Here is a 25,416-nt window from a genome sequence, read left to right on the forward strand (position 1 = left end):
TTTTTTTAAAGATATGACGTTGTCATTATGAGTCTCAGTTCCTATAATGCTTTGATACTGTCAGCCTTTACCAGGGTATGTGGGACTGTTGCTTTTACTCCCTGGACCATTGTGCTTTATTTTTGGCTTGATAAGCTGATTCTCAGCTGCAGTCTGAAGCAGTGCATTTGCTGCATAGATGACATCATACTATATTGGGCATTTAATTTGCTAGATGTATATGTGCCTTCCTGGGCACAACAAAGCACTGTTTAAGAAACTTAAATATACCTTAAAGAAGGAAGTCTTGCAATATGTGACAACGTGGATGAACCCAGAGAACATTATGCTAAGTGAAATAAACTAGTCACAAAAGGACAAATAGTATATGATTTCACTTATATAAGGTTTCTAAAAGAGTCATAGAAGCAGAGAGTAGAATGGTGGTCATCAGGGACTAAGAGGAGGGGGAAGCGGGGCATTGCTATTCAACAGGTAGAAAGTTTCAGTTATGCAAGATGAATAAATTCTTCTGTACAACATTGTGCCTATGGTTAAAAATAACTATATTGTACACCTAAAATTTTGTAAGGATACATTTCATGTTAAATGTTCTTACTATAATTTTTTAAGGAAATGACTTAGGAGCTAATCATTTTTTAAAAGGTAGTAAAATATCAGAACTTAGTACTTTTTCTTCAGCTTATATACTTGCTTATTTCCCTCTTCCCCATATTCTTGATAAGACAGCAGATGCCAAGAGGGCAGAGTGTGGGGACAGGTTCAGTGGTGACTCCAGTGGAAGAGGGGCTGGTAGACTTGAAGCTATGCTTGCATAATAAGTACTTTCTTTTACATGTTTATCTGGGATGACTTACAGTATGGTGGCTGAAGCTTCCCAAGCTATTCTTTGTGCAGGATTGAGGGGTCATGTGCACCCACCCCAATTCCTTCATTACCACTACTCTTTGGAGTCTCTAGAATGGCCTTTCATTTTACATGTATCTTCTTGCTATTTCTCTCCTATCAGCCTATGATAATTAAGGCTCTAAGATGGTATTTTTTAGCCTGGATGTCTTTGTATTATACTTACGTGTATATGTTAAAGTTCTCTAACCCTTTACTATAGATAGAGAAATTGTACCTACCTCAGAGTGTTGTGAGAATGCTTAAAGTACTCAGAAAATGTCAGCTATTGCTGTTATTGGATAATCATCTTCCAAACTTCCTTTTTTAGAAACTGATTCAGCAGTACAGAAAGAACTTAGGAACCAGACACCTGCTCCATCTGCAGCTCAAACTTCCGCTCCCTCTAAGTACCACCGAACTCGATCTGGGGGAGCCAGGGATGAACGATATCGATCAGGTGAGAAGGAAATGCAAAAGGACCAGCTGAATAGTTTTTACTGACTATAGTTATGAACTGTGTGTCCTGAGAGCTTCTGCTATTTGTTTTGGTTTTTTCCCTTGAGGCACCAACATGTCTATATTAATTCATTCATCAGTCATTTATTTTATATGATGGAATATTGAGTATCTTCTTTGTGTCAGGTATAGTGGATATTCAACATTTGCTGGAGATACAGCAGCAAATGAGACCCTTTCTGCTCTCAAGGAATTTAACAGTCTAAGAAGGGGAGCTAGACAAGCACAAAGGCAATGGAAATAAATAAGTTAACAAGAAAATGAGGGGTTTAGGCCATGTGGGATGGTACTGGGAGCTCAGTGGACTCTGTTGGAAAAGGCAGGTCCTTCTGTGTTTGCCAGGGCTGTTGAGTAACTAATCTCTTAACTGATGGAGTGAGAAGAAAAACTCTCAATGAAATTTCCGATTAGTAAACTCTTAAACTTTATTCTAACCCAAAAATTAGCCATGGGAAGGGAAAAGGCACGGTGTGCTTGTCTGGCAGTAGGGGTATACTCCTGTTCATACTTTGCCCAGGACCACCTGGCCAGAAGTACTAGATGTGCCTCTGAGGAGCAGAGAAACAAATCGTAGACCCCCAGTGGATGTGTGGCATAGGGAGCCCACCAGTGGTGGTCTCTGCAGCACATTTTTTGTTTTAAGAAGTGGCAGGATTGGCTGGACATGGTGGCTTACGCCTGCGATCCCAGCACTTTGGGAAGCTGAGATGGGAGGATTGCTTGAGGCCAGGAGTTGGAGAACAGTCTGGGCAACATAGAGAGATCCCGTCTCTACAGAAAATTGAAAAATTAGCTGGGTGTGGTGGCACATGCCTGTAGTCCTAGCTACTCAGGAGGCTGAAGCAGCAGGATCGCATGAGCCCAGGAGTTCAAGGCTGCAGTGAGCTAGGATCACACTACTGCACTCCAGCCTGATGGGGGAGCGAGATCCCATCTCTCAAAATAAGTAGCAGGATTAAGGTGAAAGACTAACGGGAATATTATTTTACTTTTTCCAGATTTTTGTCTCCCTTGTACCAATCAAGGTTGCTTAACCTTTTCTTGAATCTAACCTTTTCTTGAATGTCACTGAATCTAAAACTGTTTATTACATCCTCTCAGAAACTGCTTTAGAGAAAAATGAGGAAAGGACAGTTGTGGAGCTGTGTTGACCATTTTGTGGGCTTATTTTACTAGATAGATACTTTACACACTAGAAGGAGGAGATGAGAAATATTGGGGGTGGGGGGAAGGTTGCACACCACACCAAGATTTTCTCTTGTACCTAACCTGGTCTTGAATGATCAGGGGAGCCTGCTCAGAGAATAAGACATCTAAGCTGAGTCATGGCAGGCAGACATGAGTTAGCCAGGTAAACAGTGCCCAGAACTTAGAATGCAAAGCCAGAGAGAGGTGGGAGATGAGGATAGAAGGATTGCCAGAGATCAGATCTTGAGGGATCTTGACTGTCATTGAAGGATTTTCAATGGAGCAGTAACACCATCAGATATTTATTTGTTCTAGTAGCTCACTCCAGCTACAGAGTGCATGCTTTACCACTCCCTGGCACAGGGCCTAACACATATAAGAGCTAAATAGGTGTTTTACAGAAACGAAGGAATAAAGGTAGTTATTAGTTATAAGGAATGGATTGGGGGAAGGTCAGGCTGGAGGTAGCAAAGCATATCAGGAGCTCCTATTTGTTGCCAGCCGCTGAAGCCTGATTTCCGAGGCACCCGGTGTCGCCCTTTGTGGCTCAGTCCAGTTCAGCAGCAGCAGCAGGTTCTAACCTGTCCAGAAGAGTTTTAGCCTTCATAGCTTTCATCCCTGGCTCTCAGGGAGTCTGGGAGTTTTTGTGTTTTTCCTTTGTTTGAAAAGATGATTCTCTATGTCCTATGTCCAAGCCAGTCACATACAGAAAAGACCTTTAGTGAGTTCATTTAGGAATGTAAAGTTTTGAGCCTCACCTACAAAAACCCAGATGTAATCTCTAGTTTAGCAGTTGAGTTTTGATATTTATCTCACTGGGACTCCTCCCCTACCCTCCCCTCTTTCTTTCCTTCCCCTTTCTCTTTCCCTTTCTTTTCCTTTTTTTCTTCTTTTCTTTTCTTTTTTTGGATAGTAGCAAAAAGTAGGCCAGAAAGAAGGTGAAATAGGGAAGAAAAGGTGATTTTTAAAAACCCTGAAGATATTAAAAGCTATAATAGTACTGCATTACTCTAATGAGGGGGAACACCAAAGAGGCATGCAAGTGTAGACTTTGGGTGAAAACCATATTTTTCAATATATTAGGAATTGCTGAAATAGCAAAAGAAAGCTCAGCACATTCTCTGAATAAGAAGAAACCAACAGCAGCAGCAGAGGTGGAGTGGATGAGTTGCAGAGGTTGATGGGAGCTCACATCCACCTCTTTGGTACTCCAGTCATAGAAAGGGTTTACATGTCATGTGCAAAAATGCTTAAGAACATAGAGTATGTTTAGTAAAAGTTGCAAAAATTCAGAATAAAGTGATGGGTACATAGGAAGGATTTAATAGTAATGTCAGTAAGTATAACTGGAAAATCCTCTTATTTGGTGGAGGCTTGTTAACACATACATTTAAATCAATCATAATCAAATCTAAATAGACTTAGTGTTTCATATTTCAGACATAGGAAAAAAGCTTGTCTTTATTTAGAGTTTAGATCATCTAACCTGATTCTATTCTTTGTGTTTAGCCAAGAGGGACCTTACATTTCCAAAATATACTACTTACTGAGTATATTTCTTTTTCTTGTACATCAAGGCATGATGCATCTTTCTGCACACATGTGGTAAGATCCCAAGTATAGAAAACACACAGGTAATGCCTGAGATGGAAAGTGATCTTACTTTAAGTCATTCTGTCAATTCCTTTGATGTTAATCTCTTGAGAAATTAGCCACCTCAAACAAAACAATAAAAATAAAACAAAAATAGACTTTAAGGGAGTATTTGTTACACCTTACTCAGCTCAAACATTAGTGCTGGAAAGTGATACCCAGCTTCCCCATGCTTTTGGCAGAGATGTCCAAAGTCAGCTGCGTCTGGGGACTAAACTTGGGAAGTGACTTATTTATCAAAGATCATGATGAATTGTATGCTGGTGAATGAGTCAAATTCAATTGAGAGCTGCCTGTTCTTATCAGTAAGAGTGTTTGCTAATAGAGTTACTGTGAACATCTCCTTTTGACACCGGTGTGTGGCCCAAGGTTTATCATCTTAGAAAATAATTGGATGGTTTGATTTGTTCTGTGGTCTGATGCGATGAATGCTGTGGCAGGGAAGAACATGCTCCATAATTAATTATCCAGATGTTACAGGCCTTCTACAGCTTTATTAAGGTGACTAATTCCCTAACTTTGTCAAGTTTGCTATCACATGTAAACCTACTTTGGGAAATGTACTATCTTTTAATTAATAATTTATCAATTATTTTAAGATAATTATAATTATCTTTTAATCAATAATAATTAATAATTATTACTTTAATTAATAAATATGAGAATTTGATTTGCTGTTGTCTGTTACTGAGAAAGTGCTTTCTTACAATATAAGTGATTATTAATCATTTATTTTTCCAAGGCAGCTAAGAACCGTATTTCTTCTAATAAAAAAGGGGCACTTCCCACACTTTAACATGTCTGAAATAATATGTTTGATAAAAGATGGCTTTATAAATTCCATTAAAAATGGCAATTTTGATTCAACTAAATAAACCTCAGTGTCACTAAAATAGTATAATCAATATAAATGCAGTATTAAAATGTGCTATAAAATTATTTCATTTCAGAGCCAAAAATAAGTTGGTATGGTGGTCTTAAAAGTAACAACCTAACATTTTGGCAGTATCTTTAAAACTTTAAATATTCATATTCTTTGACCCAGAAATTCTACTTCTAGGAATTTATTTTATATATATATGCACAAAGATAGATATCTATACACACACACACACACACACGGATGTTTGTTATTAAATCAGTTATTGTTCTTAATGACTTTGACTCTGAATATGAATTCTTCTGATTTAATGGTAGGACCTAAATGCAACAATAATTCCTCTGCCACTCTCATTGTGAGCTCTCCTGTCTCTGTCCAAATCTGATCTCTGATTCATGACATTTGCTGAGATGGTTGGTACTGGTGTACCAGGATCATTTTATTTCTATAGTAATACACTTCTTGTACCATGAAAGGTAAATTGAGGTCAGTTCAGCAAGCATTTATTATAAACCTCCTATGATTTGAGCAGAATGTTCCATGCCAGAGAAACAGATGGAAATACAGCATCCTTTTTTTTGAGGGATGTTCTATACAAGCTATAGAAGCAGCTTAGAAAAGGGATATAGGAGAAAGCATACAGTGTCAAGGACAGGCTTTACGGAGATAGTGATGTCTGAGCCATTTTGAAGGATGAATAGCTATTTGCTATGTAGATGTTCCAGGCAAAAGAAACAATTTGTCAAGACAGGGGAATGTGAAATGCAAAATTAAAATTTCCCACCTCTCCCCACCCAGCATATAAGAGTAGTGCCAAAATTAATGTGATATCTTAATGTTTCAGAACTTAATCATTTCTGCCTCTGCCATAATTAAAAATGCTAAAGAGGTCAGTACCTTAGAAATTGGTAAAAATGGCATGACTGCTTGTTGGCTTGCAGGTAGCTCTTTGAATGATACTTCTCTATTTTATGACTCAACCCACCCATATATTTGCTTTTCACTCTGTCCCTATCTGTCTGTCTACAGAAGTGTCCTCATAGGTAAGGGAGCTTGGTGTCTGTTTTGTCCCTGGTCCTTAAAGCCCAGCTATGCCATTCATCTACCATGTCTTTTTTTTTTTTTTTTTTTTTTTTTGAGACAGTCTCACTTTGTTGCCCAGGCTAGAGTGAGTGCCATGGCGTCAGCCTTGCTCACAGCAACCTCAAACTCCTGAGCTCAAGCGATCCTCCTGTCTCAGCCTCCCGAGTAGCTGGGACTACAGGCAAGCGCCACCATGCCCAGCTGATTTTTTTTTTATATATATATTAGTTGGCCAATTAATTTCTTTCTATTTATAGTAGAGACAGGGTCTCGCTCTTGCTCTGGCTGGTTTCGAACTCCTGACCTCGTGCAATCCACCGCCTCGGCCTCCCAAAGTGCTAGGATTACAGGCGTGAGCCACCGTGCCTGGCCCATCTACCATGTCTTAACCATTTCATAAAAACAAGCCAAGAATAGGGAGCAGCTGCTTTAAAACTGAAAAAATAACATTTTCCACTTATCTTTTTAGGAAAGATGAGAAAGGAAATGGTCCAGTGTTATCCATAGTTGTGGGGAAATAGACATTCCTATCCAGTGGCTAAAAGTGTTATTTCTTTTATTACTGATGAGATTGGACATTTGAAGATATATTTAGTGGCCATTTGTGCTGCTTCTGTAAACTACCTGTCCGTTGCCTAAGCTTATTTTTTTAATTGGATTTTTAAAATTATTTACAAGGGTTTTTTTTTAATCCTAAAGACACTAACATTTAAGTTGTACTAGAGAGAGGTATTGGCTGATGCAAATAGACAAGAAAAATCAATTAGAAGTGTGAGAATTAGAAAAGAAGTAAAACTATATTTGCAGTTGATACAGTTTATTTAGAAAACCCAAGACAATGACAAAATTAACTTAATAAAATAATTGTCAGATAGCAGGATATAAATTAGTACAGAAATCAGTAGATAATGGTAGAGCAAACCTCATTTAAAAAAACAATAGCTTTCTCTGCTGGCACCAGCGCTGCTGCCTGCTCCTCCCCGGCCATGGCGTTCATGTTCGCGGCCTTTTGCTACATGCTGGCACTGCTGCTCACTGCCACGCTCATCTTCTTCGCTATCTGGCACATTATAGCATTTGATGAGCTGAAGACTGATTACAAGAATCCCACAGACCAGTGTAATACCCTGAATCCTCTTGTACTTCCAGAGTACCTCATCCATGCTTTCTTCTGTGTCATGTTTCTTTGTGCAGCAGAGTGGCTTACACTGGGTCTCAATATGCCCCTCTTGGCATATCATATTTGGAGGTATATGAATAGACCAGTGATGAGTGGACCAGGATTCTATGACCCTACAACCATCATGAATGCAGATATTCTAGCATATTGTCAGAAAGAAGGATGGTGCAAATTAGCTTTTTATCTTCTAGCATTTTTTTACTACTTATACGGCATGATCTGTGTTTTGGTAAGCTCTTAGAACAACACACAGAAGATTCGGTCCAGTTAAGTGCATGCAAAAAGCCACCATATGAAGGGATTCTATCCAGCAAGATCCTGTTTCCAAGAGTAGCCTATGGAATCTGATCAGTTACTTTAAAAAAATGACTCCTTATTTTTTAAATGTTCCACATTTTTGCTTGTGGAAAGACTTTTCATATGTTATACTCAGATAAAGAATTTAAATGGAATTATGTATAAATTAATATAAAATGATTACCTCTGGTATTGACAGGTTTGAACTTGCACTCCTTAAGGAACAGCCATAATCCTCTGAATGATTGCATTAATTACTTAGTCCATTAGAAGCTTTTGTTTATAGGAATTGGTAGGGCTCATTTTTGGTTTTATTGAAAGGACATCTAATTATAAATGAGCTATGGATATCAGGTGCTTCTGATGAGCTGGAAATGTATATCTGACTCATGGGAAACTTCATGGGTTTCCTCATCTATCATGTAGATGATTATATATGGGTACATTTACAAAAATAAGAGTGGGATTTTTTCCCTTCAACTTTAATATTATCCCTATATATTGCATGAATGAGAGATTTCCCATATTTCCACCAGAGTAAGAAATATACTTGCTTTAATTCTTAAGCATAAGTGAACATGATCTAAAAAATATGCTGAATTACTTGTGAAGAATGCATTTAAAGCTATTTTAAATGTGTTTTTATTTGTAAGACGTTACTTGTTAAGAAATTTGTTATTATGCTTACTGTTCTAATCTGGTAGTAAAGGTATTCTTAAGAATTTGCAAGTACTTTAGATTTTCAAAACTGAATAAGAGAGAAAATTATATAACCATCCTGCTGTTCCTTTAGTGCAATACAATAAAACTCTGAAATTAAAACAAACAAAAAAAACAATAAAGTTTTCCTCCCTGGCTGCTTGAGGATCAACCACCATCATGAATGACACAGTAAGTTTATGACTAATCGACTACTTCAGAGGAAACAAATGGTCATTGATGTCCTTCACCCAAGGAAGGCAACAGTACCTAAGATAGAAATTTGGGGAAAACTAGCCAAAATGTACAAGACCACACTGGATGTTATCTTTGTATTTGGATTCAGAACTCACTTTGGTGGGGGCAAGACAACTGGCTTTGACATGATTTGCAAAAAAAAAAAAAATGAACCCAAAGATAGACTTGCAAGACATGGCCTGTATGAGAAGAAAAAGACTTCAAGAAATCAAGGAAAGGAACACAAAAACAGAATGAAGAAAGTCAGGGGAACTGCAAAGGCCAACGTTGGTATTAGCAAAAAGCTTGAAGGAGTAAATGTTCTGCAGTGACGTTACCTGCAGCCATTGTGTGGATTTTTCATAAGATGATTAATAAACTAAAAACTTTCAAAAAATACAGAAGCAACAAAGAAGATAAAATATATTTAGGAATATACTTAAGAAACATATAAAACCTTTATGAAGAAAACTTTAAAACACCCCTAGAAGACAGAAAAGTAGATGTGATAAATGGAAAGGCATCCTTTGTTTTTAGATAGGGTGATTTAACAACATGAAGATGTCAGGTCTTCCTAAATCAGTTTATAAATTTAATCCCAATAAAAAAAATAATCAAATTTATTTATGGAGCTAGAAAAAAAAATTTTTTTTTTTTTGAGACAGGGTCTTGCCCTGTCACCCTGGATAGAGTGCAGTGGCATCCTCATAGCTCACTGCACCCTCAAACTCCTGGGTTCAAGCAATCCTGTCTCGGGTTCCCGAATAGCTAGGACTACAGGCATGTGCCATCTGTAGTCTCAGGCTAATTTTTTCTATTTTTGGTAGAGATGGAGGTCTTGCTCTTGCTCAGACTGGTCTCGAACTCCTGACCTCAAGTGATCCTCCTGCCTCAGCCTTACTGGGTGCTAGGATTAGAAGCCTGAGCCAATGCCCGCACCCACCATTTACTGTTTTTTTTTTTTTTTATACAGATACAACATTCTAATGAGTGGGAGCTGTGGCTCTCCTAACGGGTGTGAGGTGATAACTCATTGTGGTTTTCATTTACATTCCCCTGATGAAAGCGATGTTGAACATCTTTTCATGTTTATTGGTCATTTGTATATCTTCTTTGGGGAAATGCCTATTTACACCGTTTGCCTATTTCTTAAATTGGGTTATTTTTTTGTTACTGAGTTGTAGGAGTTCTTTATATATTCTGGATGCTAACCCCTTATCCAACATGTGGTATGTAAATATTTTCTCCTGTGGGTTGTCTTTTTACTCTATTGATTGTTTCCTTTACTGTACAGGAATTTTTAAGTTTAATGTAGTTCCATTTGTCTATTTTTGCTCTTGTTGCCTGTGTTCTTGGTGTCACATCCAATAAATCATTGTCAAATCCAATGTCATGCAGTGTTTTCTCTGTGTTTTCTCCTAAAAGTTTTAGTTTCAGTCCTTATGTTTGTTTAGGTCTGTTTGAGTCAACTTTGAATATCATGTAAAGTAAGGATCTATGCTCATTCTTTTGCATGTCCAGGTTTTCCTAATGCTATTTGTTGAAGAGACTGTCCTTTCCTTATTGTGTAGTCTTGGCACCTTTGTTGAAGATCCATTTGACTTTATGTGAGAGGGTGTATTTCTGGGCTCTATATTCTGTTCCGTGTCAGTCCTTATGCCAGTACCAAACTATTTTGAATACTGTAGTTTTGTAGTAGATGTTGAAATCAGAAAGTATGAGACCTCCAACTTTGTTCTTTCTCAAGATTGTTTTGTCTACTTGGGGTCCTTTGAGGTTCCATTTGAAATTTAGGGTTTTCTATTTCTGCAAAAACAAAAAACAAAACAAAAGTGCCATTGGGATTTTGATAGGGATTACATTGACTTTTTAGATCACTTTGGGCAGTATGGACATTTTAACAATATTAAGTCTTCCAATTCATGAATGCAGGATGTCTTTCCTTTGTTGTCTTTAATTTATTTCAGTGATATTTTAGATTAGGTCATTAAATGTGAAATACCCAATTTTGAATCAAAAGTTTAGTTTAGGCCGGGCATGGTGGCTCACGCCTGTAATCCTAGCACTCTGGGAGGCCAAGGCAGTCGGATTATTTGAGCTCAGAAGTTTGAGACCAGCCTGAACAAGAACGAAACCCCATCTCTATTAAAAATAGAAATAAATTAGCTGGACAACTAAAAATATATAGAAAAAATTAGCTGGGCATGGTGGCACATGCCTGTAGTCCCAGCTACTCGGGAGGCTGAGGCAGGAGGACTACTTGAGCCCAGGAGTTTGAGGTTGCTGTGAGCTAGGCTGATGCCACGGCACTCACTCTAGCCTAGGCAACAGTTCGAGACTCTATCTAAAAAAAAAAAAAAAAAAAAAAAGTATAGTTTATTATATCTCAAACAAGAATCAGTACAATTAAACATTTGTACCCCCGTAATATGCTGAAATAACATCAAATTTTTAAAAAAGCAGTACAATTAAAGTCTGCGCCTAAACTATCGATACAGCATTGCCATCTTAACAGTAGCTTGTTTATGCCAGCAGTGAAGAAACCTGGAGAGCGAGTGGTGATGAAATCACAAAAGTCATTTTCTACAGCGTGTTGAGAATTGAATATTTTTCCTTGCAAGAAGTGGTCCAAAGCCTAGAAGAAGTGGTAATCAGATGATGCAAGGTCTGGTGAATATGGTGGATGACAAAAGAGTTTCCAAGTTCAGTGTCTTTAGTTTGAGTAGCGTTTGTGTGACATGTGGTCAGGCATTGTCTTGCAAGAGGATTAGTCTGTCTCTATTAACACTCGGCTGCTTAATGGTAAACATCCTCATCATTTTGTCCAGTTGGTTGCAGTAGACATCTGCTATAATGGATTGACCAGGTTTCATGAAGCTGTAGTGGATTATATCACCACAACCACCAAACAAACACTATTAGGTTTTTTTGATGAATATTCAGTTTTGGACTGTGTTTCGGCACTTCATCTTTATCCACCCATTGTGCCAAATGCTTGTGATTGTCAAAAAGAATCTCGTTTTCATCTCACATTACAATACAGAATAGAAATGGTTCACCTTCATGTCGTGACAGCAAAGAAGGGCAAGCTTTGAGAAGATTTCTTTTCTGAGGCTCTTTTAATTCACGCGATACGCATCTATCCAGCTTCTTTACCTTGCCCATTTGTTTCAGATGCTCCAATGTTGTTGGAGTAGTAACGTCAAACCTTGCTGCTAATTCACATGTAGGTTGAGATGGATTCACTTGCACTACAGTTCATCATTATCTACCTTGGTCTCAGGTTGCCCACGTGGCTCATTTTCAAGATTAAAATCACCAGAATGGAACTTCTCAAACTCCTTTTTTTTTTTTGAAACAGAGTCTCGCTTTGTTGCCCAGGTTAGAGTGAGTGCTGTGGCGTTAGCCTAGCTCACAGCAACCTCAAACTCCTGGGATCAAGCGATCCTCCTGCCTCAGCCTCCCGAGTAGCTGGACTACAGGCATGCACCACCATGTCTGGCTAATTTTTTCTATATATATTAGTTGGCCAATTAATTTGTTTCTATTTATAGTAGAGACAGGGTCTCGCTCAGGCTGGTTACGAACTCCTGACCTTGAGCAATCCGCCTGCCTGGGCCTCCCAGAGTGCTAGGAATACAGGCGTGAGTCACCATGCGGGGCCTAGAATGGAACTTCTCAAACCATCAACATACTGCGCATTCATTAGCCACATCCTTCTGAAACACTTTGTTGATATTTTGAGCTGTCTGCACTGCATTGGTTCCATGACAGAGCTCATATTTGAAAATAACACTGATTTTTTACTTATCCATGGTTTCACAAAAATTGCTCTAAAATTTTTTTGAAAGATAATCACAAGCCAAACTGCATTTGAAAGACAAAGGATGTACCTTCACAATAAAAATTTTAAAAAGAAGTGTCAAAATGAAATATCAAGGATACTTAAGGAAATCATATATTTCATACTTAATAAGCTGATAGTTTTCAATGTACAGGTCTTCTGCCTCCTTGGTTGAGTTTATTTCTTTTTTGTTTTGTTTTGTTTTGTTTTTGAGACAGAGTCTCTCTTTGTTACCCAGGCTAGAGTGAGTGCTGTGGCATCAGCCTAGCTCACAGCAACCTCAAACTCCTGGGCTCAAGCAGTCCTTCTGCCTCAGCCTCCCGAGTAGCTGGGACTACAGGCATGTGCCACCATGCCCGGCTAATTTTTTCTATATATATTAGTTGGCCAATTAGTTATAGTAGAGACGGGGTCTCGCTCTTGCTCAGGCTGGTTTCGAACTCCTGACCTCGAGCAATCCGCCCACTTCGGCATCCCAGAGTGCTAGGATTACAGGCGTGAGCCACCACGCCTGGCCAGTTGAGTTTATTTCTAAGTATTTTATTCTTTATGATGCTATTTTAAGTGGCATTGGTTTCTTAATTTTCTTTTCAGGTAGTTCATTGTTAATGTATAGAAACACAACTGATTTTTGAGTGTTGATTTTGTATCCCCCAACTTTGCTGAATTTGTTTATTAATTCTAGCAGAGATCATTTTACTTCTTCCATCCCCATTTGGTTGCCTTTTATTTCTTTTTCTTGCCTGATGGCTCTGGCTACTACTTCTAGTACTATGTTGAATAGAAGTGTTAAGAGCGTACATCCTTGTCTTGTTCCTGATTTTAGAGGAACAGCGTTCAGATTTTCACCATTAGGTATGATATTAGCTGTGGGTATTTCATATAGGACCTTATTTTGTTGAGACAATTTCCTTCTATTCCTGGATTTTTGAGTATTTATCAGGAAAGGATGTTGAGTATTTTTTTCTGTATCAATTGAAATGATCAGGTGATTTCTATCCTTGGTTCTGTTAATGTAGTGTGTACAGTAGTCCCTCCTTACTCAAGATGGATGTGTTCTAAGATCCCCCTTGGGTGCCTGAAGCTGCAGATAATACTGAATCCCATATATAATAAGAACTATGTTTTTTTGATCTGATAACCAAGATGGCCACTAAGTTACTAGCGTGTCCCAGGCAAGATGGAGTGGGTAGGAGATTTCATTACACTATTCAGAATGGTGTACAATTTTTTTTTTTGAAACAGAGTCTCACTCTGTTGCCCATGCTAGAGTACCCATGGCGTCAGCCTAGCTCACAGCAACCTCAAACTCCTGGGCAAAAGCCATCCTTCTGCCTCAGCCTCCTGAGTAGCTGAGACTATAGGCATGTGCCACCATGCCTGGCTAATTTTTTCTATATATTTTTAGTTGGCCAATTAATTTCTGTCTATTTTTAGTAGAAATGGGGTCTCACGCTTGCTCAGGCTGGTTCGAACTCCTGACCCTGAGCAATACACCCGCCTCGGCCTCCCAGAGTGCTAGGATAACAGGCGTGAGCCACTGCACCTGGCTCAGAATGGTGTACAATTTAAAACATCACTTATGTGTGGAATTTCCATTTAATATTTTTGGACCACGGTTGACCACAATAACACATTGTAGAAAGCAAAACTGTGGATAAGAGGGGACTACTGTATTATTAACTACATTTATTGATTTTTGTATATTGAGCCATCTTTACATCCCAGGAATAAATCCCACCTGGTAATGGTATATAATTCTTCTAATGTGTTGTTCAATTTAGTTTGTCAGTGATGTATTTTGTTTAAGATTTTTGGCATCAGTTTTCATCGGGGATATAAATCTGTAGGTTTTATTTATGTATTTATTTTTTTCCTGTGATAGTATCTTTGACTGGATTGGGTACCAAGTTAGTACTTGCCTTATAAAATATTAATAAGTTTGGAAGCTTTCCCTCCTCTTCAGTTTTTTGGAATAGTTCAAGGAAGATTGGTGTTAATTCTTCTTTAAATGTTTGGTAGAATTCTCCAGTGAAATGTCAGGTCCTGATCTTTTCTTTGTTGGGCAATTTTTGGTTACTAATTCAATCTCCTTACTAGTTATTTCTGTTCACATTGTCTGTTTCTTCAGGATTCTGTCTTGATAGGTTATATGTTTCTAAAAATTTATTGATTTTTTTTGTAGTTTATCCAATTTGTTGGCATATAATTATTCATAGTAGTCTCTTATAGTTTTTATTTATGTTATCAATTATAATATCTCCTTTTTCATTCCTTATTTTAGTTATTTACGTCTTTTTTTCTTAGTTAATTTAGCTAAAGGTTTGTCCATTTTATTGATATTCTCAAAAAACCAAACTCTTGTTGATTTCTCCCCATATTTTTCTGTTTTCTTTTTCATTTAATTCTGCTCTAATTTGTATTACTTTTTTCCTGCTAACTTTGGGTTTAGATTGTTCTTTCTTTGGTTTCTTGAGGATTAGATTGGTGATTTGAGATCTTTCTTCTATGACAATTTTTCAAAACTTGTGCATGGTTAAAAAATAAACAATGTCAAAAGACAAATAAAAAACTGAAAGAAAATATTTTTAACATTTCCCAGAGATAAAGGGCTAGTTTTTCTTACATAAGAAGAACACTTAAAAATTAAGGGAAAATAAACACAAGTGCAATAGAAAAAATGGTCAAGTGAAATGAACATTGATTTTACTTAAAAACAAACAACATAAGCCGGGCGCGGTGGCTCACGCCTGTAATCCTAGCACTCTGGGAAGCTAAGGCGGGCGGAATGCTCGAGGTCAGGAGTTCGAAACCAGCCTGAGCAAGACCCCGTCTCTACTATAAAGAGAAAGAAATTAATTGGCCAACTAATATATATATATAATTAGCTGGGCATGGTGGCACATGCCTGTAGTCCCAGCTACTCGGGAGGCTGAGGCAGAAGGATTGCTTGAGCCCAGGAGTTTGAGGTTGCTGTGAGCTAGGCTGATGCCACGGCACTCACTCTAGCCTGGTCAACAAGCGAGACTCTGTCTCAAAAACAAACAAACAAACAAACAAACAACATAAAATGGTCTGTATATTCTCTGTAAAGATGCTTAATCTCACTAATGATAAAAGAAATGCAAATTAAAAGTATAATAAGGCCATGGTGGTTTATGCTTTTAATCCCAACACTTAGAGAGGCTGAGGCAAAAGAATTGCTTGAGGCCAGAAGTAGAAGTTCAAGACAAGCCTGGGCAACACAGTAAGACCCCTATCTCTACAAAAAAATAAGAAAAATTAGCTGGGCATGGTGGCATGCTTGTAATCCCAGCTACTCAGGAAGCTGAGGCAGGAGGATCATTGGAGCCCAGGAGTTTGAGGTTACAGTGATTTATGATTGCACATTGCACTCCAGCCAGGGTAACAGAGTGAAATGCTGTCTCTAAAACAACAACAAAAAACACAAAACTATACTGAGTTGCCAATTCTCAGCTATTGAGTTGGCAACAATCAAAATTTTGAAAATGTAACAAAATTTTTAAAGTATTCACTTTTTGGTTTAGGGGGGGTCTCACTTGTAGGAATTTACTTTGAAGATATACCTCATTGGTATAAAAATATATTTGTGTAAGTCTATTTGTTGCAGTATCATTAGTAATTGTAAAGTACTGGAAACACATGTCCAAACATAGGGTTGTGGTTGAATAAACTGTGGTATACAATGACAAAGTATGCAGCTATACAAAGGAATAAAGATCTTTAGTAGCTGATGGAGAACGATTTCCAGGATATATTGTTAAGTAGAAAAAGGAAAGTGCAAAAAAAAGTATAATATGCTACCTTTTATATATGAAAGATGGAGAAATGAGAAAATGCACTTATGCTTATTTTTGCAAAAACGTGTGTGTGTGTGTGTGTGTGTGTGTGTGTGTATTTATATATAGGAAGGATAAACTAATACCTAAAGAGTTAAATTACCTAATTCAGGTAGAAATGATTGTTGCGGTAGTGATATTTCTTTAAGTTTACTTTTTGGTATAGTTTTAACTTTTGGAATCTTATTAATGTTTAATCAGCAAGGTTGGGAGAGATCTGCAGAATATAAACAAACAAACAAAATGAACCTAACTATATGAATAATATAACCAAACCAAAGCAGGGAAGGATGAGAACTAACTCAGATAGCTTTTGAACACAGTACTTTAACTATTAATGTATGCCCTCCATCTGAAGACAAAAAGGACTGTAAACTAATATTGAACTCTAGTTAAAATATTTGTCACATTGGTATAAGATAGCAATTTTGTAACTATTTTCTATGTATTATAGGATTGAGTGAATGAGTATAATATATTGAGAGTATTTTGAACCAAGTTTCTTACTATGGAGTGGAATTACAAGTGGAAAGGGGTTATGTTAACTAGAAAGATGTTGAATTGGAAGTGGAGGTATTAGTATGAACTAACCATTTTTAATATAGATATAGTTAGAAATAGGTATAGCTGTATGTGTGTGAACATGTGTGTTTATGTTTATATTCCTTTGTCCACTGAAAGGGCTTAGAATAGTCACCCCAATAGCACTGAGTACCGCTAGTTCTAAGATCTTGATTTCGTAATACCATTTATTTAGAATGAATACCATTTATTCTTCACTAAAAGGAGCCAAGGCTCCTTAAAGAAATGTATAATTCCAGAGTTGGCATAGTGAAAGTGCTAGATGAGCATGGAACTAAGAGTCCATGCCATAAAACAACTGCTCAAAATCATGGGACTGTGTCAAAAGTATGTAAGATCCAGTTTGGGGGACTCCTGATGGCCAAATCTGGAATACTGTGAGCATCAAAATAAATAATGATGGAAACAGAATAGTCATGGAATAAAATGAGTATCAGTGGATCCATGATGATATAAAGAAACGGGGAGAAAGGAAAGCTTTTTTTTTTTTTTTGAGACAGGGTCTCACTCTGTCATCCCAGCTAGAGTGCAGTGGCATCATCACAATTCACAGCAACCTCAAACTCCTGGGCTCAAACGATCTTCCTGCCTCAGCCTCCAAAGTAGCTGGGACTATAGGCATGTACCACAATGCCCAGCTAATTTTTCTATTTTTATTCTTTTTTTTGAGACAGAGTCTCACCCTGTTGCCTGGGCTAGAGTACCGTGGCATCAGCCTAGCTCACAGCAACCTGAAACTCCTAGGCTGATGCAATCCTACTGCCTCAGCCTCCCAAGTAGCTGGGACTACAGGCATATGCCACCATGCCCAGCTAATTTTTATATATGTACACACACATTTACTTTTAGTTGTCCAGCTAATATCTATCTTTTTTTTTTTTTTTTTTTTTTTTTTTTTTAGTAGAGATGGGGCCTCGCTCTTGCTCAGGCTGGTCTCAAACCCCTGAGCTCAAACGATCTGCCTGCCTCAGCCACCCAGAGTGCTAGGATTACAGGCATGAGCCACTATGCCTGGTCTAATTTTTCTGTTTTTAGAAGAGACAGGTCTCACTCTTGCTCAGGCTGGTCTCAAACTCCTGAGCTCAAGCAATCCTCCTCCCTTGGCCTCCCAGAGTGCTAGGATTACAGGCATGAGCCACCGTGCCCAGCCAGCTTTTTCTTAATAAATACCAACTAATAAATATGGAAAAAATGATGAAGTTATGAAATCATCATATTGTAATTGTTATAATAGTAACTGCTTTGGCCAAAAACCATCAATGGATGCAAAAACTAGTGTATGAAAGTTTATGATGTATATAATGTTAACATAGTCTCATAACATTGTCAAAGTTGTATCACCAGTAATGGGGCAGATGCATCCCGACATAATGTTTTGAGAAGGACATAATACTTCCATGGTATTCCTGTTAAAATGCATAATCTGAAATGATGGAGGAAATACCAAATAAGCCAAAATTAAAGGAGATTTTCCAAAATAACTAGTCTGTACAAAAATGTCAGAATAATAAAGGACAAAGTAAGACTGGGAAACTGTTCCAAATTATAGGAGAACAAAGAGGCAGAACAACTAAATACAATGATGTGATATCTGCATTAGATCCTGGATCAGAAAAAAAGGAGGAAAGAAACTGTAAAGGACATTATTGAGACAACTTGCTAAATTGGAATATGGATTATGAGTTAAATAATAGTTTGTGTCAATGTTGAATTTCTGGATTTTGATAAATGTAGTGAGATTAGGTAGGAGAAGACTTGCTCTTAGGAAATACGTCTCGAAAAGTATTTCTGGGAAAAGGGGTATGTATACTTTGATCTCAGCAATTGTTGGAATTAATGCTGAGGAAATAATTAGATGTGTTAAGGTAAAAATACTGAATTATTCTATGAATAGTTGCTATGAATTGTAGCAAAACTTTGGAAACAAGCTCATCTCTGACAATGAGGGGTTGCTTAAATAAATCAGGGCCCATTTATACAGTGGAATACTATGCAGCCCTCTGAATTTATGTTGTAGGTTTATATTTACAGAATGAGATGTTTCTAGTTCTATTGGTAAAGTTTTGTGGAGTTTTTTTTTGTTTTTTTGTGTTTTTTTGTTTGTTTGTTTTTTTACTGGAAACAGAGGTCCACTTAGGCTACCTTTAGTTGCTAAAGTAGGTCGAAGAAGCAAAAGGAATAGATGAGAAATCCCTAGTAAGGGATAACTAACTCTGAGGATCTCAACCTTGAAGTTCAAAGACCTTTTTTCTTTCTAGGGCACTGTTATTAAAATGACTCAACTCTAGGACCTGCAGTTCTTTGATTCAGAGTTTAAATTTCGAAAAAGGGATCTGATTAGTCTAGATTTTCTAAGGGTACATTTATATAACAGAGACGTGGAAGGATACATGTGGATTGAGCCTGTTCCTAGACAAGAGGAAATTGATTTTTGTGAAATAGGAAGCTACCTCAGTGGTTATTTACCTGAGAAGGATTTTGTAAGAATTCTTTTAAAAAGCAGAGCACAAATACCATGTACTGCATGATCCTATTTTGTAGAAATATAGAGTGTATTTTGGGGTGGTGGTGGAGAACCAAGAGTTCTGTTTGTATATGTTGATTTTGCGATTCCTATTAGACATTCAAGTAGAGAGCTGAATTCATTTGTGCCCGAATTGGCAAACAAGTAACATCTGCCCTTGTGTTTTTCTAGATCAATATCAGTCCTTCTGTTCCTGTGGCATAGAACTGAGGGGTCTCAACCAAGTTTTCTTTCAGACAGTTAAGCAAAATCCTAAGCTTCTTTTCTTAAAAAATAATGAGTGTTCTCCAGGCACCTGCACAGCACTCATTCCATTTAGAGACAGAAGTCCCTGCCTGGCACAGATGCATGTTAGACTCTGTTCTCTCCCTACCCCCTACCCCCACATCTCTGTCAACTCTTTGTCTGGTATTTTAAGCTGTCACATATTCATTCTGGTTTTTATTTTCCTCCTCTGTAAAATTATCCTTGAATTATTTTGTTTCTATTTTTTTTTATTTTTATTTTTAATTGGTTTCAATCAAATGATAAATAAAAATCATCTAAACACCCGTTTTACCTTTTTTAACAATTGAGACTGTGATAGTTCATCTCATGGTGGCAAACACTTCAAGAGCCAGGAGATATTAAATGCAAATATTTAATTTTTCAGATATCCACACGGAAGCAGTTCAAGCTGCACTGGCAAAGCATAAAGAACAGAAGATGGCCTTGCCCATGCCAACCAAAAGACGATCCACATTTGTTCAGTCTCCTGCAGATGCCTGCACGCCTCCTGGTAGGTTTATCAGAACTTTTTCTCTCTGACAGTTACTACCTTGATGTTCCTGAAATAAGTTCTGCTTGCTTATTCTGAGGTAAGAGCCAGAACTCTCTTCCTTGTCACTTTGTAAACAACACAAAAAAGGAGCCTTAAGAGTAAAACTATTATTTTTAAAAAATGCTGAATTTCTAGCATATCCTTGATGTAACCCCCAAACTCATGTAGTTGTAAATAAATGCCAGCCAAAGCGTAGGCCAAAATCCTGCTGTGCTTAAAGTAGCTATTTTCACTGTCACCCAAATTATGACCTATATATACATTTAACTCAATTATACTCCTAAACTGGATTCTTCATCTTTGCAGCAGGCATATGAGTAGTTGGACTTAGGACAAAATTTTGTCATTAAAGATTATGGGAGAGCAGTCATGCAAAGTTGTAATAGATATGAAAATGTATATAAGTGTGTTAATGTGTATGTTAATATATTTTGTATACATTTATATATTTTTAAGAATCCTCTTTTTATAATAGAGTCATAAGATCAGTGGGAGCTCAGTATCTTCACTTGGAATCCTTACTCCTCCTAAAGTAAATTTTATTTCATATTTGAGGAATAACTGCAAACATCCTTGTTATCTGTTCAGAATATTTCCTGAAGTTTTTAAAAACCTTAAAAAACATTTTTTTAGATCAAGTTCCAGACAAGATCTTGATATAGGGCTCTGAGACTAAACATAGCAAATCTATTTCAGAGCCTCAATATAGGGTCTACTATCATGTTACTGGTAATGAAATCATTGGCAGAAAATTTCCCCATACTGTTTTGGTTTACCAGACAAAAGATATAGTCTACTTACCATGTCTTTGGGGTGATTCCTAGGAAGGTTGAATTGTTGTGGTTGACTTTTATTGACAGCTGTCAAGTTGTTGAGCTATTTGTACTGATCCTATTCACTGATCCATGTTCATATGAATAGTTCTCTCCTAGGTTTTGGTTAATTTCTTAAAGGGTATGCTGTGGGCTCATTAACTGTGTGTGCTTTTCTTCTTCACATCTGTGGTGTCAATATGTTTGGAAGAGAAATAGCTCTGTGGCTTCAAGTGTTTCTTAAAATGTAACACAGGATACCTCTAGCAGACCATCATAATAAAACATTTTGTGTCTATAATGGTACATACTTCAAACCTACTCATTCAAAATCTTGGATGGTTTCCCTTCCGCATTCAGTACAGCCCAAGTTGGATCCTCATGGACGAAGGGGGCTCTCAGTTTAGTAGCTATTCCTTGTTGGCAGAGTCCAGTGTGGCAAAGGGTTTAGTTGCAGTAAATGGCAAAGGGTAGGGAACAATGTGACATATAGTTCTTAGAAACAATCCCCTCCAAAGCTGTATCAGAGAAATGTAGTTTGACAGTAAATAGGCTGCTCTTATGGCTTCAGGTTAAATGTGAGAGTATAGCAAAGGATCTTGAGAATGCTGAGGAGTAAAAACCTTTTTTAGCCCTTTTACCAAAAGTCACTGCCTGAGGGGAATTTACCAACTCTAGAAACAAATTGTTACTGTTCATTGCTGAATGAGACCATAGTCCTTTGGAATTCACTATATAGGCCTCATATTTCTAAACACTAATGTTCTCCTCTGTCTGCAGCCTTCAAGATGTGACATAATGTTCTTGATCACTTTACGTATTTTAATAATTTCATGAGTACAAAGATTGGATCCTTTCTCCTAAGACCTGTATTCAGCAGAGTAGAGTAATGAAAAGGTTCCCTGTCCATTTATCTCCTGGGGATCTCTGACTAGTTTTTGATAAGCCTTTATGTTCTGTTGTTAGGGACATCTGTGCTGTCAAAATAGAAGAGGAATTTTAGCTCAACAAGGGGAAACACTGAGTGCGCGCCCTACATAGTGATTTCTTGCACAACTTCCACATGGAATAGATCTTGATGCCTCATTCAACAATTATGCACATACCTAGGACAAATACTTTAATGAGGGAATGTGGGAAGAACTATATCCTAAGAGTTCCATTAACACCTTTCATTTTGGGGGTTGGAATTTGCTGTTCCCACATTATGATTCAGATTCCATTCTCTCCAAGCTTCTAAAAGCTATGAGTTTAGAGACTTGACTGTTTCCAATTCCTATTATAGTTTAATCCTAGTCAGTATCTCCCAGAACCTGTTACAGCAGGGATGCCAAATAGGTTTTATCTTATATATCTACTCTGACAGCCCCTGAAACACTGAAGTTTAGAACACTGAGGCTGCATTCAAGGGATGGGGAAGAAGAGAATTAACATTAATTATTGCTTTTTATAGGCTGGTTTTGAAAAATAAGCTTCTGACCAGTTATAAAAGGGATGTTAAAGTGTTGTGCCACTCTTACAGGGAAAAATTAAGCTAATATTTCACGATATTTTAGTTGTTTCCTTTTTTGTACGCTAAGATGTCATGCCACGTATCACGAAGCACATTTCATATCAAGGCCCTCATCTGCCTGTGCTGTCCTGTGTGCACAGTTTCTGGGCTAACTTCTAGAGTGTACTAGCCAGTCTGCTTCTTTGGGAAACACTCAACACATAAGTTTGAATTACTGAATTGCTGAAAATTTAAAGCTACTTTTGGAGGGATTTAATAGAAAAAAATTAAGGAGTAAACTATGTCAAATCTTGGCTTTATTTATAGTATCATATAGTCTGGAAAATATGGTAAATAGTTGGCAGGGGAAATAATCTGCCTTTTATTCATAAATCACTCTCAAATAATAAGATGTCAGTCAACTTAAAATTTGCTTATTGGTATCCACTAATTTCTATCTTGTGGATTGGGAATTTTAAGTTCTCTAAACTGGTAGCAATCAGCAGTCTATGGTTCTTTTAGTGCCTGTGGCCTTTTCAGAGTCTTTTAGACTGCTTGAATTACTGCCATCCAGTTCCCTTTATGTGCTGAAATCATTACTAATGTCATGAGGCGATTACCTCAGCTTTTTCTTTGTACGGGTTCTTTGTGTAACACTATTACTCATTCATACGGAAAAACACAATGCAAAAACTACAGCATATATTTTTTCCCTCTAAGCTTTTTCTGCACCCTTGTGCACTTACCCTTTGCTACATTCTGAGGGTGCATAGATGACCAAATAGACCACATAATGACCCTAAAGCACAATAAGCTATTTCAGCTGGCATGGGTAGAATGAAGCTTAAATTTAGACATCTGTCTCTTATAGGGCCCTGCTTGAGAGTGGCTATAGTAATTCAAAGGGCCAGAAGACAAGGAGAAATTTACCTCTTTGGATTTCTAAATATGAAAATAATGCCCACAAACAGACTGGGATATTGTTATACTTTTAACAATGCTTTATGGAATTACAGTACATTACACTATGCAAAAGACTTTCGTATACCGCTGGCTCCCTGCCTCATTTGTTCCTCATGAGTACTCAGTAAAGTAGGAAGGGCAGATTTCTTTAGAGATGGGCAAATAAACAGGTTGATATTAAGTGATTTGCCCCAGGTTGAACAGCAATTAGGTATCAGATTAGGTATTGAAATCTTCTTGGCTGTGTTGTTACTTTACTAAAGTGTCATGTTTAGGAAATCCTCTTTACCTAGTAGATACTCATGTATGCATGGTACTGGTTTGGGTATTTTCCCAAACAAATAGCTACTGCTTTCTGGGTGCTTATAGCCCAAAACAGGTATCAGTTAATTTGAACTTAGAAGAGAATACCAGCTGAATTACCAATTTAGGGAGTTTTTCCTAAATATTCTAATTTTATTCAAAACCACAAAGTAAACGGAGTTGGCAAATTGAACCTTAATAAATGTGCTCTAATTAATTGATTTGAATCATTTCAATAGTATACTTTGATTATTGGTATAGGTTATGAGCAGTGATCCATAATTACTTGGGAGATTAATGAATATTCAAGGTTCCTTAAGCCAAAGCACAATAAAAACCCACTCTATTAGGTTGAATTTGTTTGTTTCAATAGCTAATTGTAAAATTTAAGGTTTGCCAATAAGAGTAATTTTATTGTTACCATTTAAGTACTCTCAGTGTACCAAAGGGATAAGTGCTTAACGTATTTTTTAATTTTTAGTACTCTCAACAATCCTCTACCCTATTTTATAGATGAGAAACTAGGTTTAGAGAGGCTCAATAACTTGCTCAGACTTCTGTTTTTAGATGTGTGGTCAATTAGAACCTGAAAATTCTCTCCTAGACACATGGTGGAAAGAAAATTTCCCTGTAGAAATGCTGGGTAAAATATAACCAGCTTTCTTTTTAATACGTACAGGAGCGAGAAAGAGAATGGTGAACACTGAAAATCAGACTGGTAAGATGGTGCTGCCCTGGAGGAGAAGAGGCAATAAACAAGGGATCTAGATGTTAATTAAAATAATAAAATCTTGGACCAATATTAGGTAGAAAGCCGATATGAAGATCTTTGGAGGCACTTACATCTTCAGCAGAAGAGTGAATTAGAAAAAATTAGCCTGCCAGCACAAGAAGACGTTGAGAAAGCCTGCCTTGTGCCTTATCTTGGGATAACTGAGGCAGAGACCTTCCCTGGTAGTTTGTGGTCAGTGGGTACAAGGTTTGAGTTTCACTATTTGCCTGGTAAGAGCTAACATTAAAAAGTGATCGTAGGCTGATGATAACCCTGGGGCACAAATGGTCTCCTGAAAGGATAGAGCCTCAACCAGGGACTTGGGATTCCCATAGAGAAAGATCCACTGAATGTGAGCTAAGAAATAAAAACACTAGTGGAAATAATTTACCATGAGTGACAGAAGAAAGAAAACAACAAAGAGCAGAATTAAGACCCTTAAGATCTGATTTGCTTTAACAGCTATTGGTGGCTAGCTAAGCTAAGATCTAAATCCAGAGCAGCCTGACTTTAAAAGCCCACTGCTTAAACCACTTGGCGTATTGCTTCTCATTCTAGCATGCTGTCAAGTAAATATTTTATGGTGAATTTTAGAGCTTTAACAATTGCTGCATATTTGATCTAAGTTTCAAATAGGCAATACATGAGAAAAATTGTCATCTTCTACTAGTATTATTTATAATATTAATTAGTTTTATAAGCTGTTTTTTCATAGATGTTTGAAAATACCTAGAAAAACAGTTGAGATACATTGTAGGTAGATTGTCCTGGAGTAATTATTAATGATGAGTACCCCTTCTCTCAAAAGTATCCCAGCTTGTCG

The 25,416-nt window shown here is 37.4% G+C and overlaps 1 protein-coding gene and 1 pseudogene across 3 annotated transcripts in view; both read left to right on the plus strand.

Moving 5' to 3' along the window:
• DIP2B (disco interacting protein 2 homolog B) overlaps positions 1 to 25,416 on the plus strand; it is a 237,667-nt gene that overhangs the window by 134,424 nt on the left and 77,827 nt on the right. For all 3 annotated transcript variants that reach the window (XM_012762119.2, XM_012762128.2, XM_012762136.2), the window contains exons 3-4: positions 1,217 to 1,345; positions 20,084 to 20,209. In XM_012762119.2, the coding sequence (XP_012617573.1) occupies positions 1,217 to 1,345; positions 20,084 to 20,209 (255 nt within the window). The remainder of the gene's footprint in view (positions 1 to 1,216; positions 1,346 to 20,083; positions 20,210 to 25,416) is intronic.
• Positions 4,848 to 10,959, plus strand: LOC105870026 (protein cornichon homolog 1 pseudogene; annotated as a pseudogene).

This window comes from Microcebus murinus, chromosome 10 (assembly GCF_040939455.1).
Source record: "Microcebus murinus isolate Inina chromosome 10, M.murinus_Inina_mat1.0, whole genome shotgun sequence".
Lineage (NCBI taxonomy): Eukaryota > Metazoa > Chordata > Mammalia > Primates > Cheirogaleidae > Microcebus > Microcebus murinus.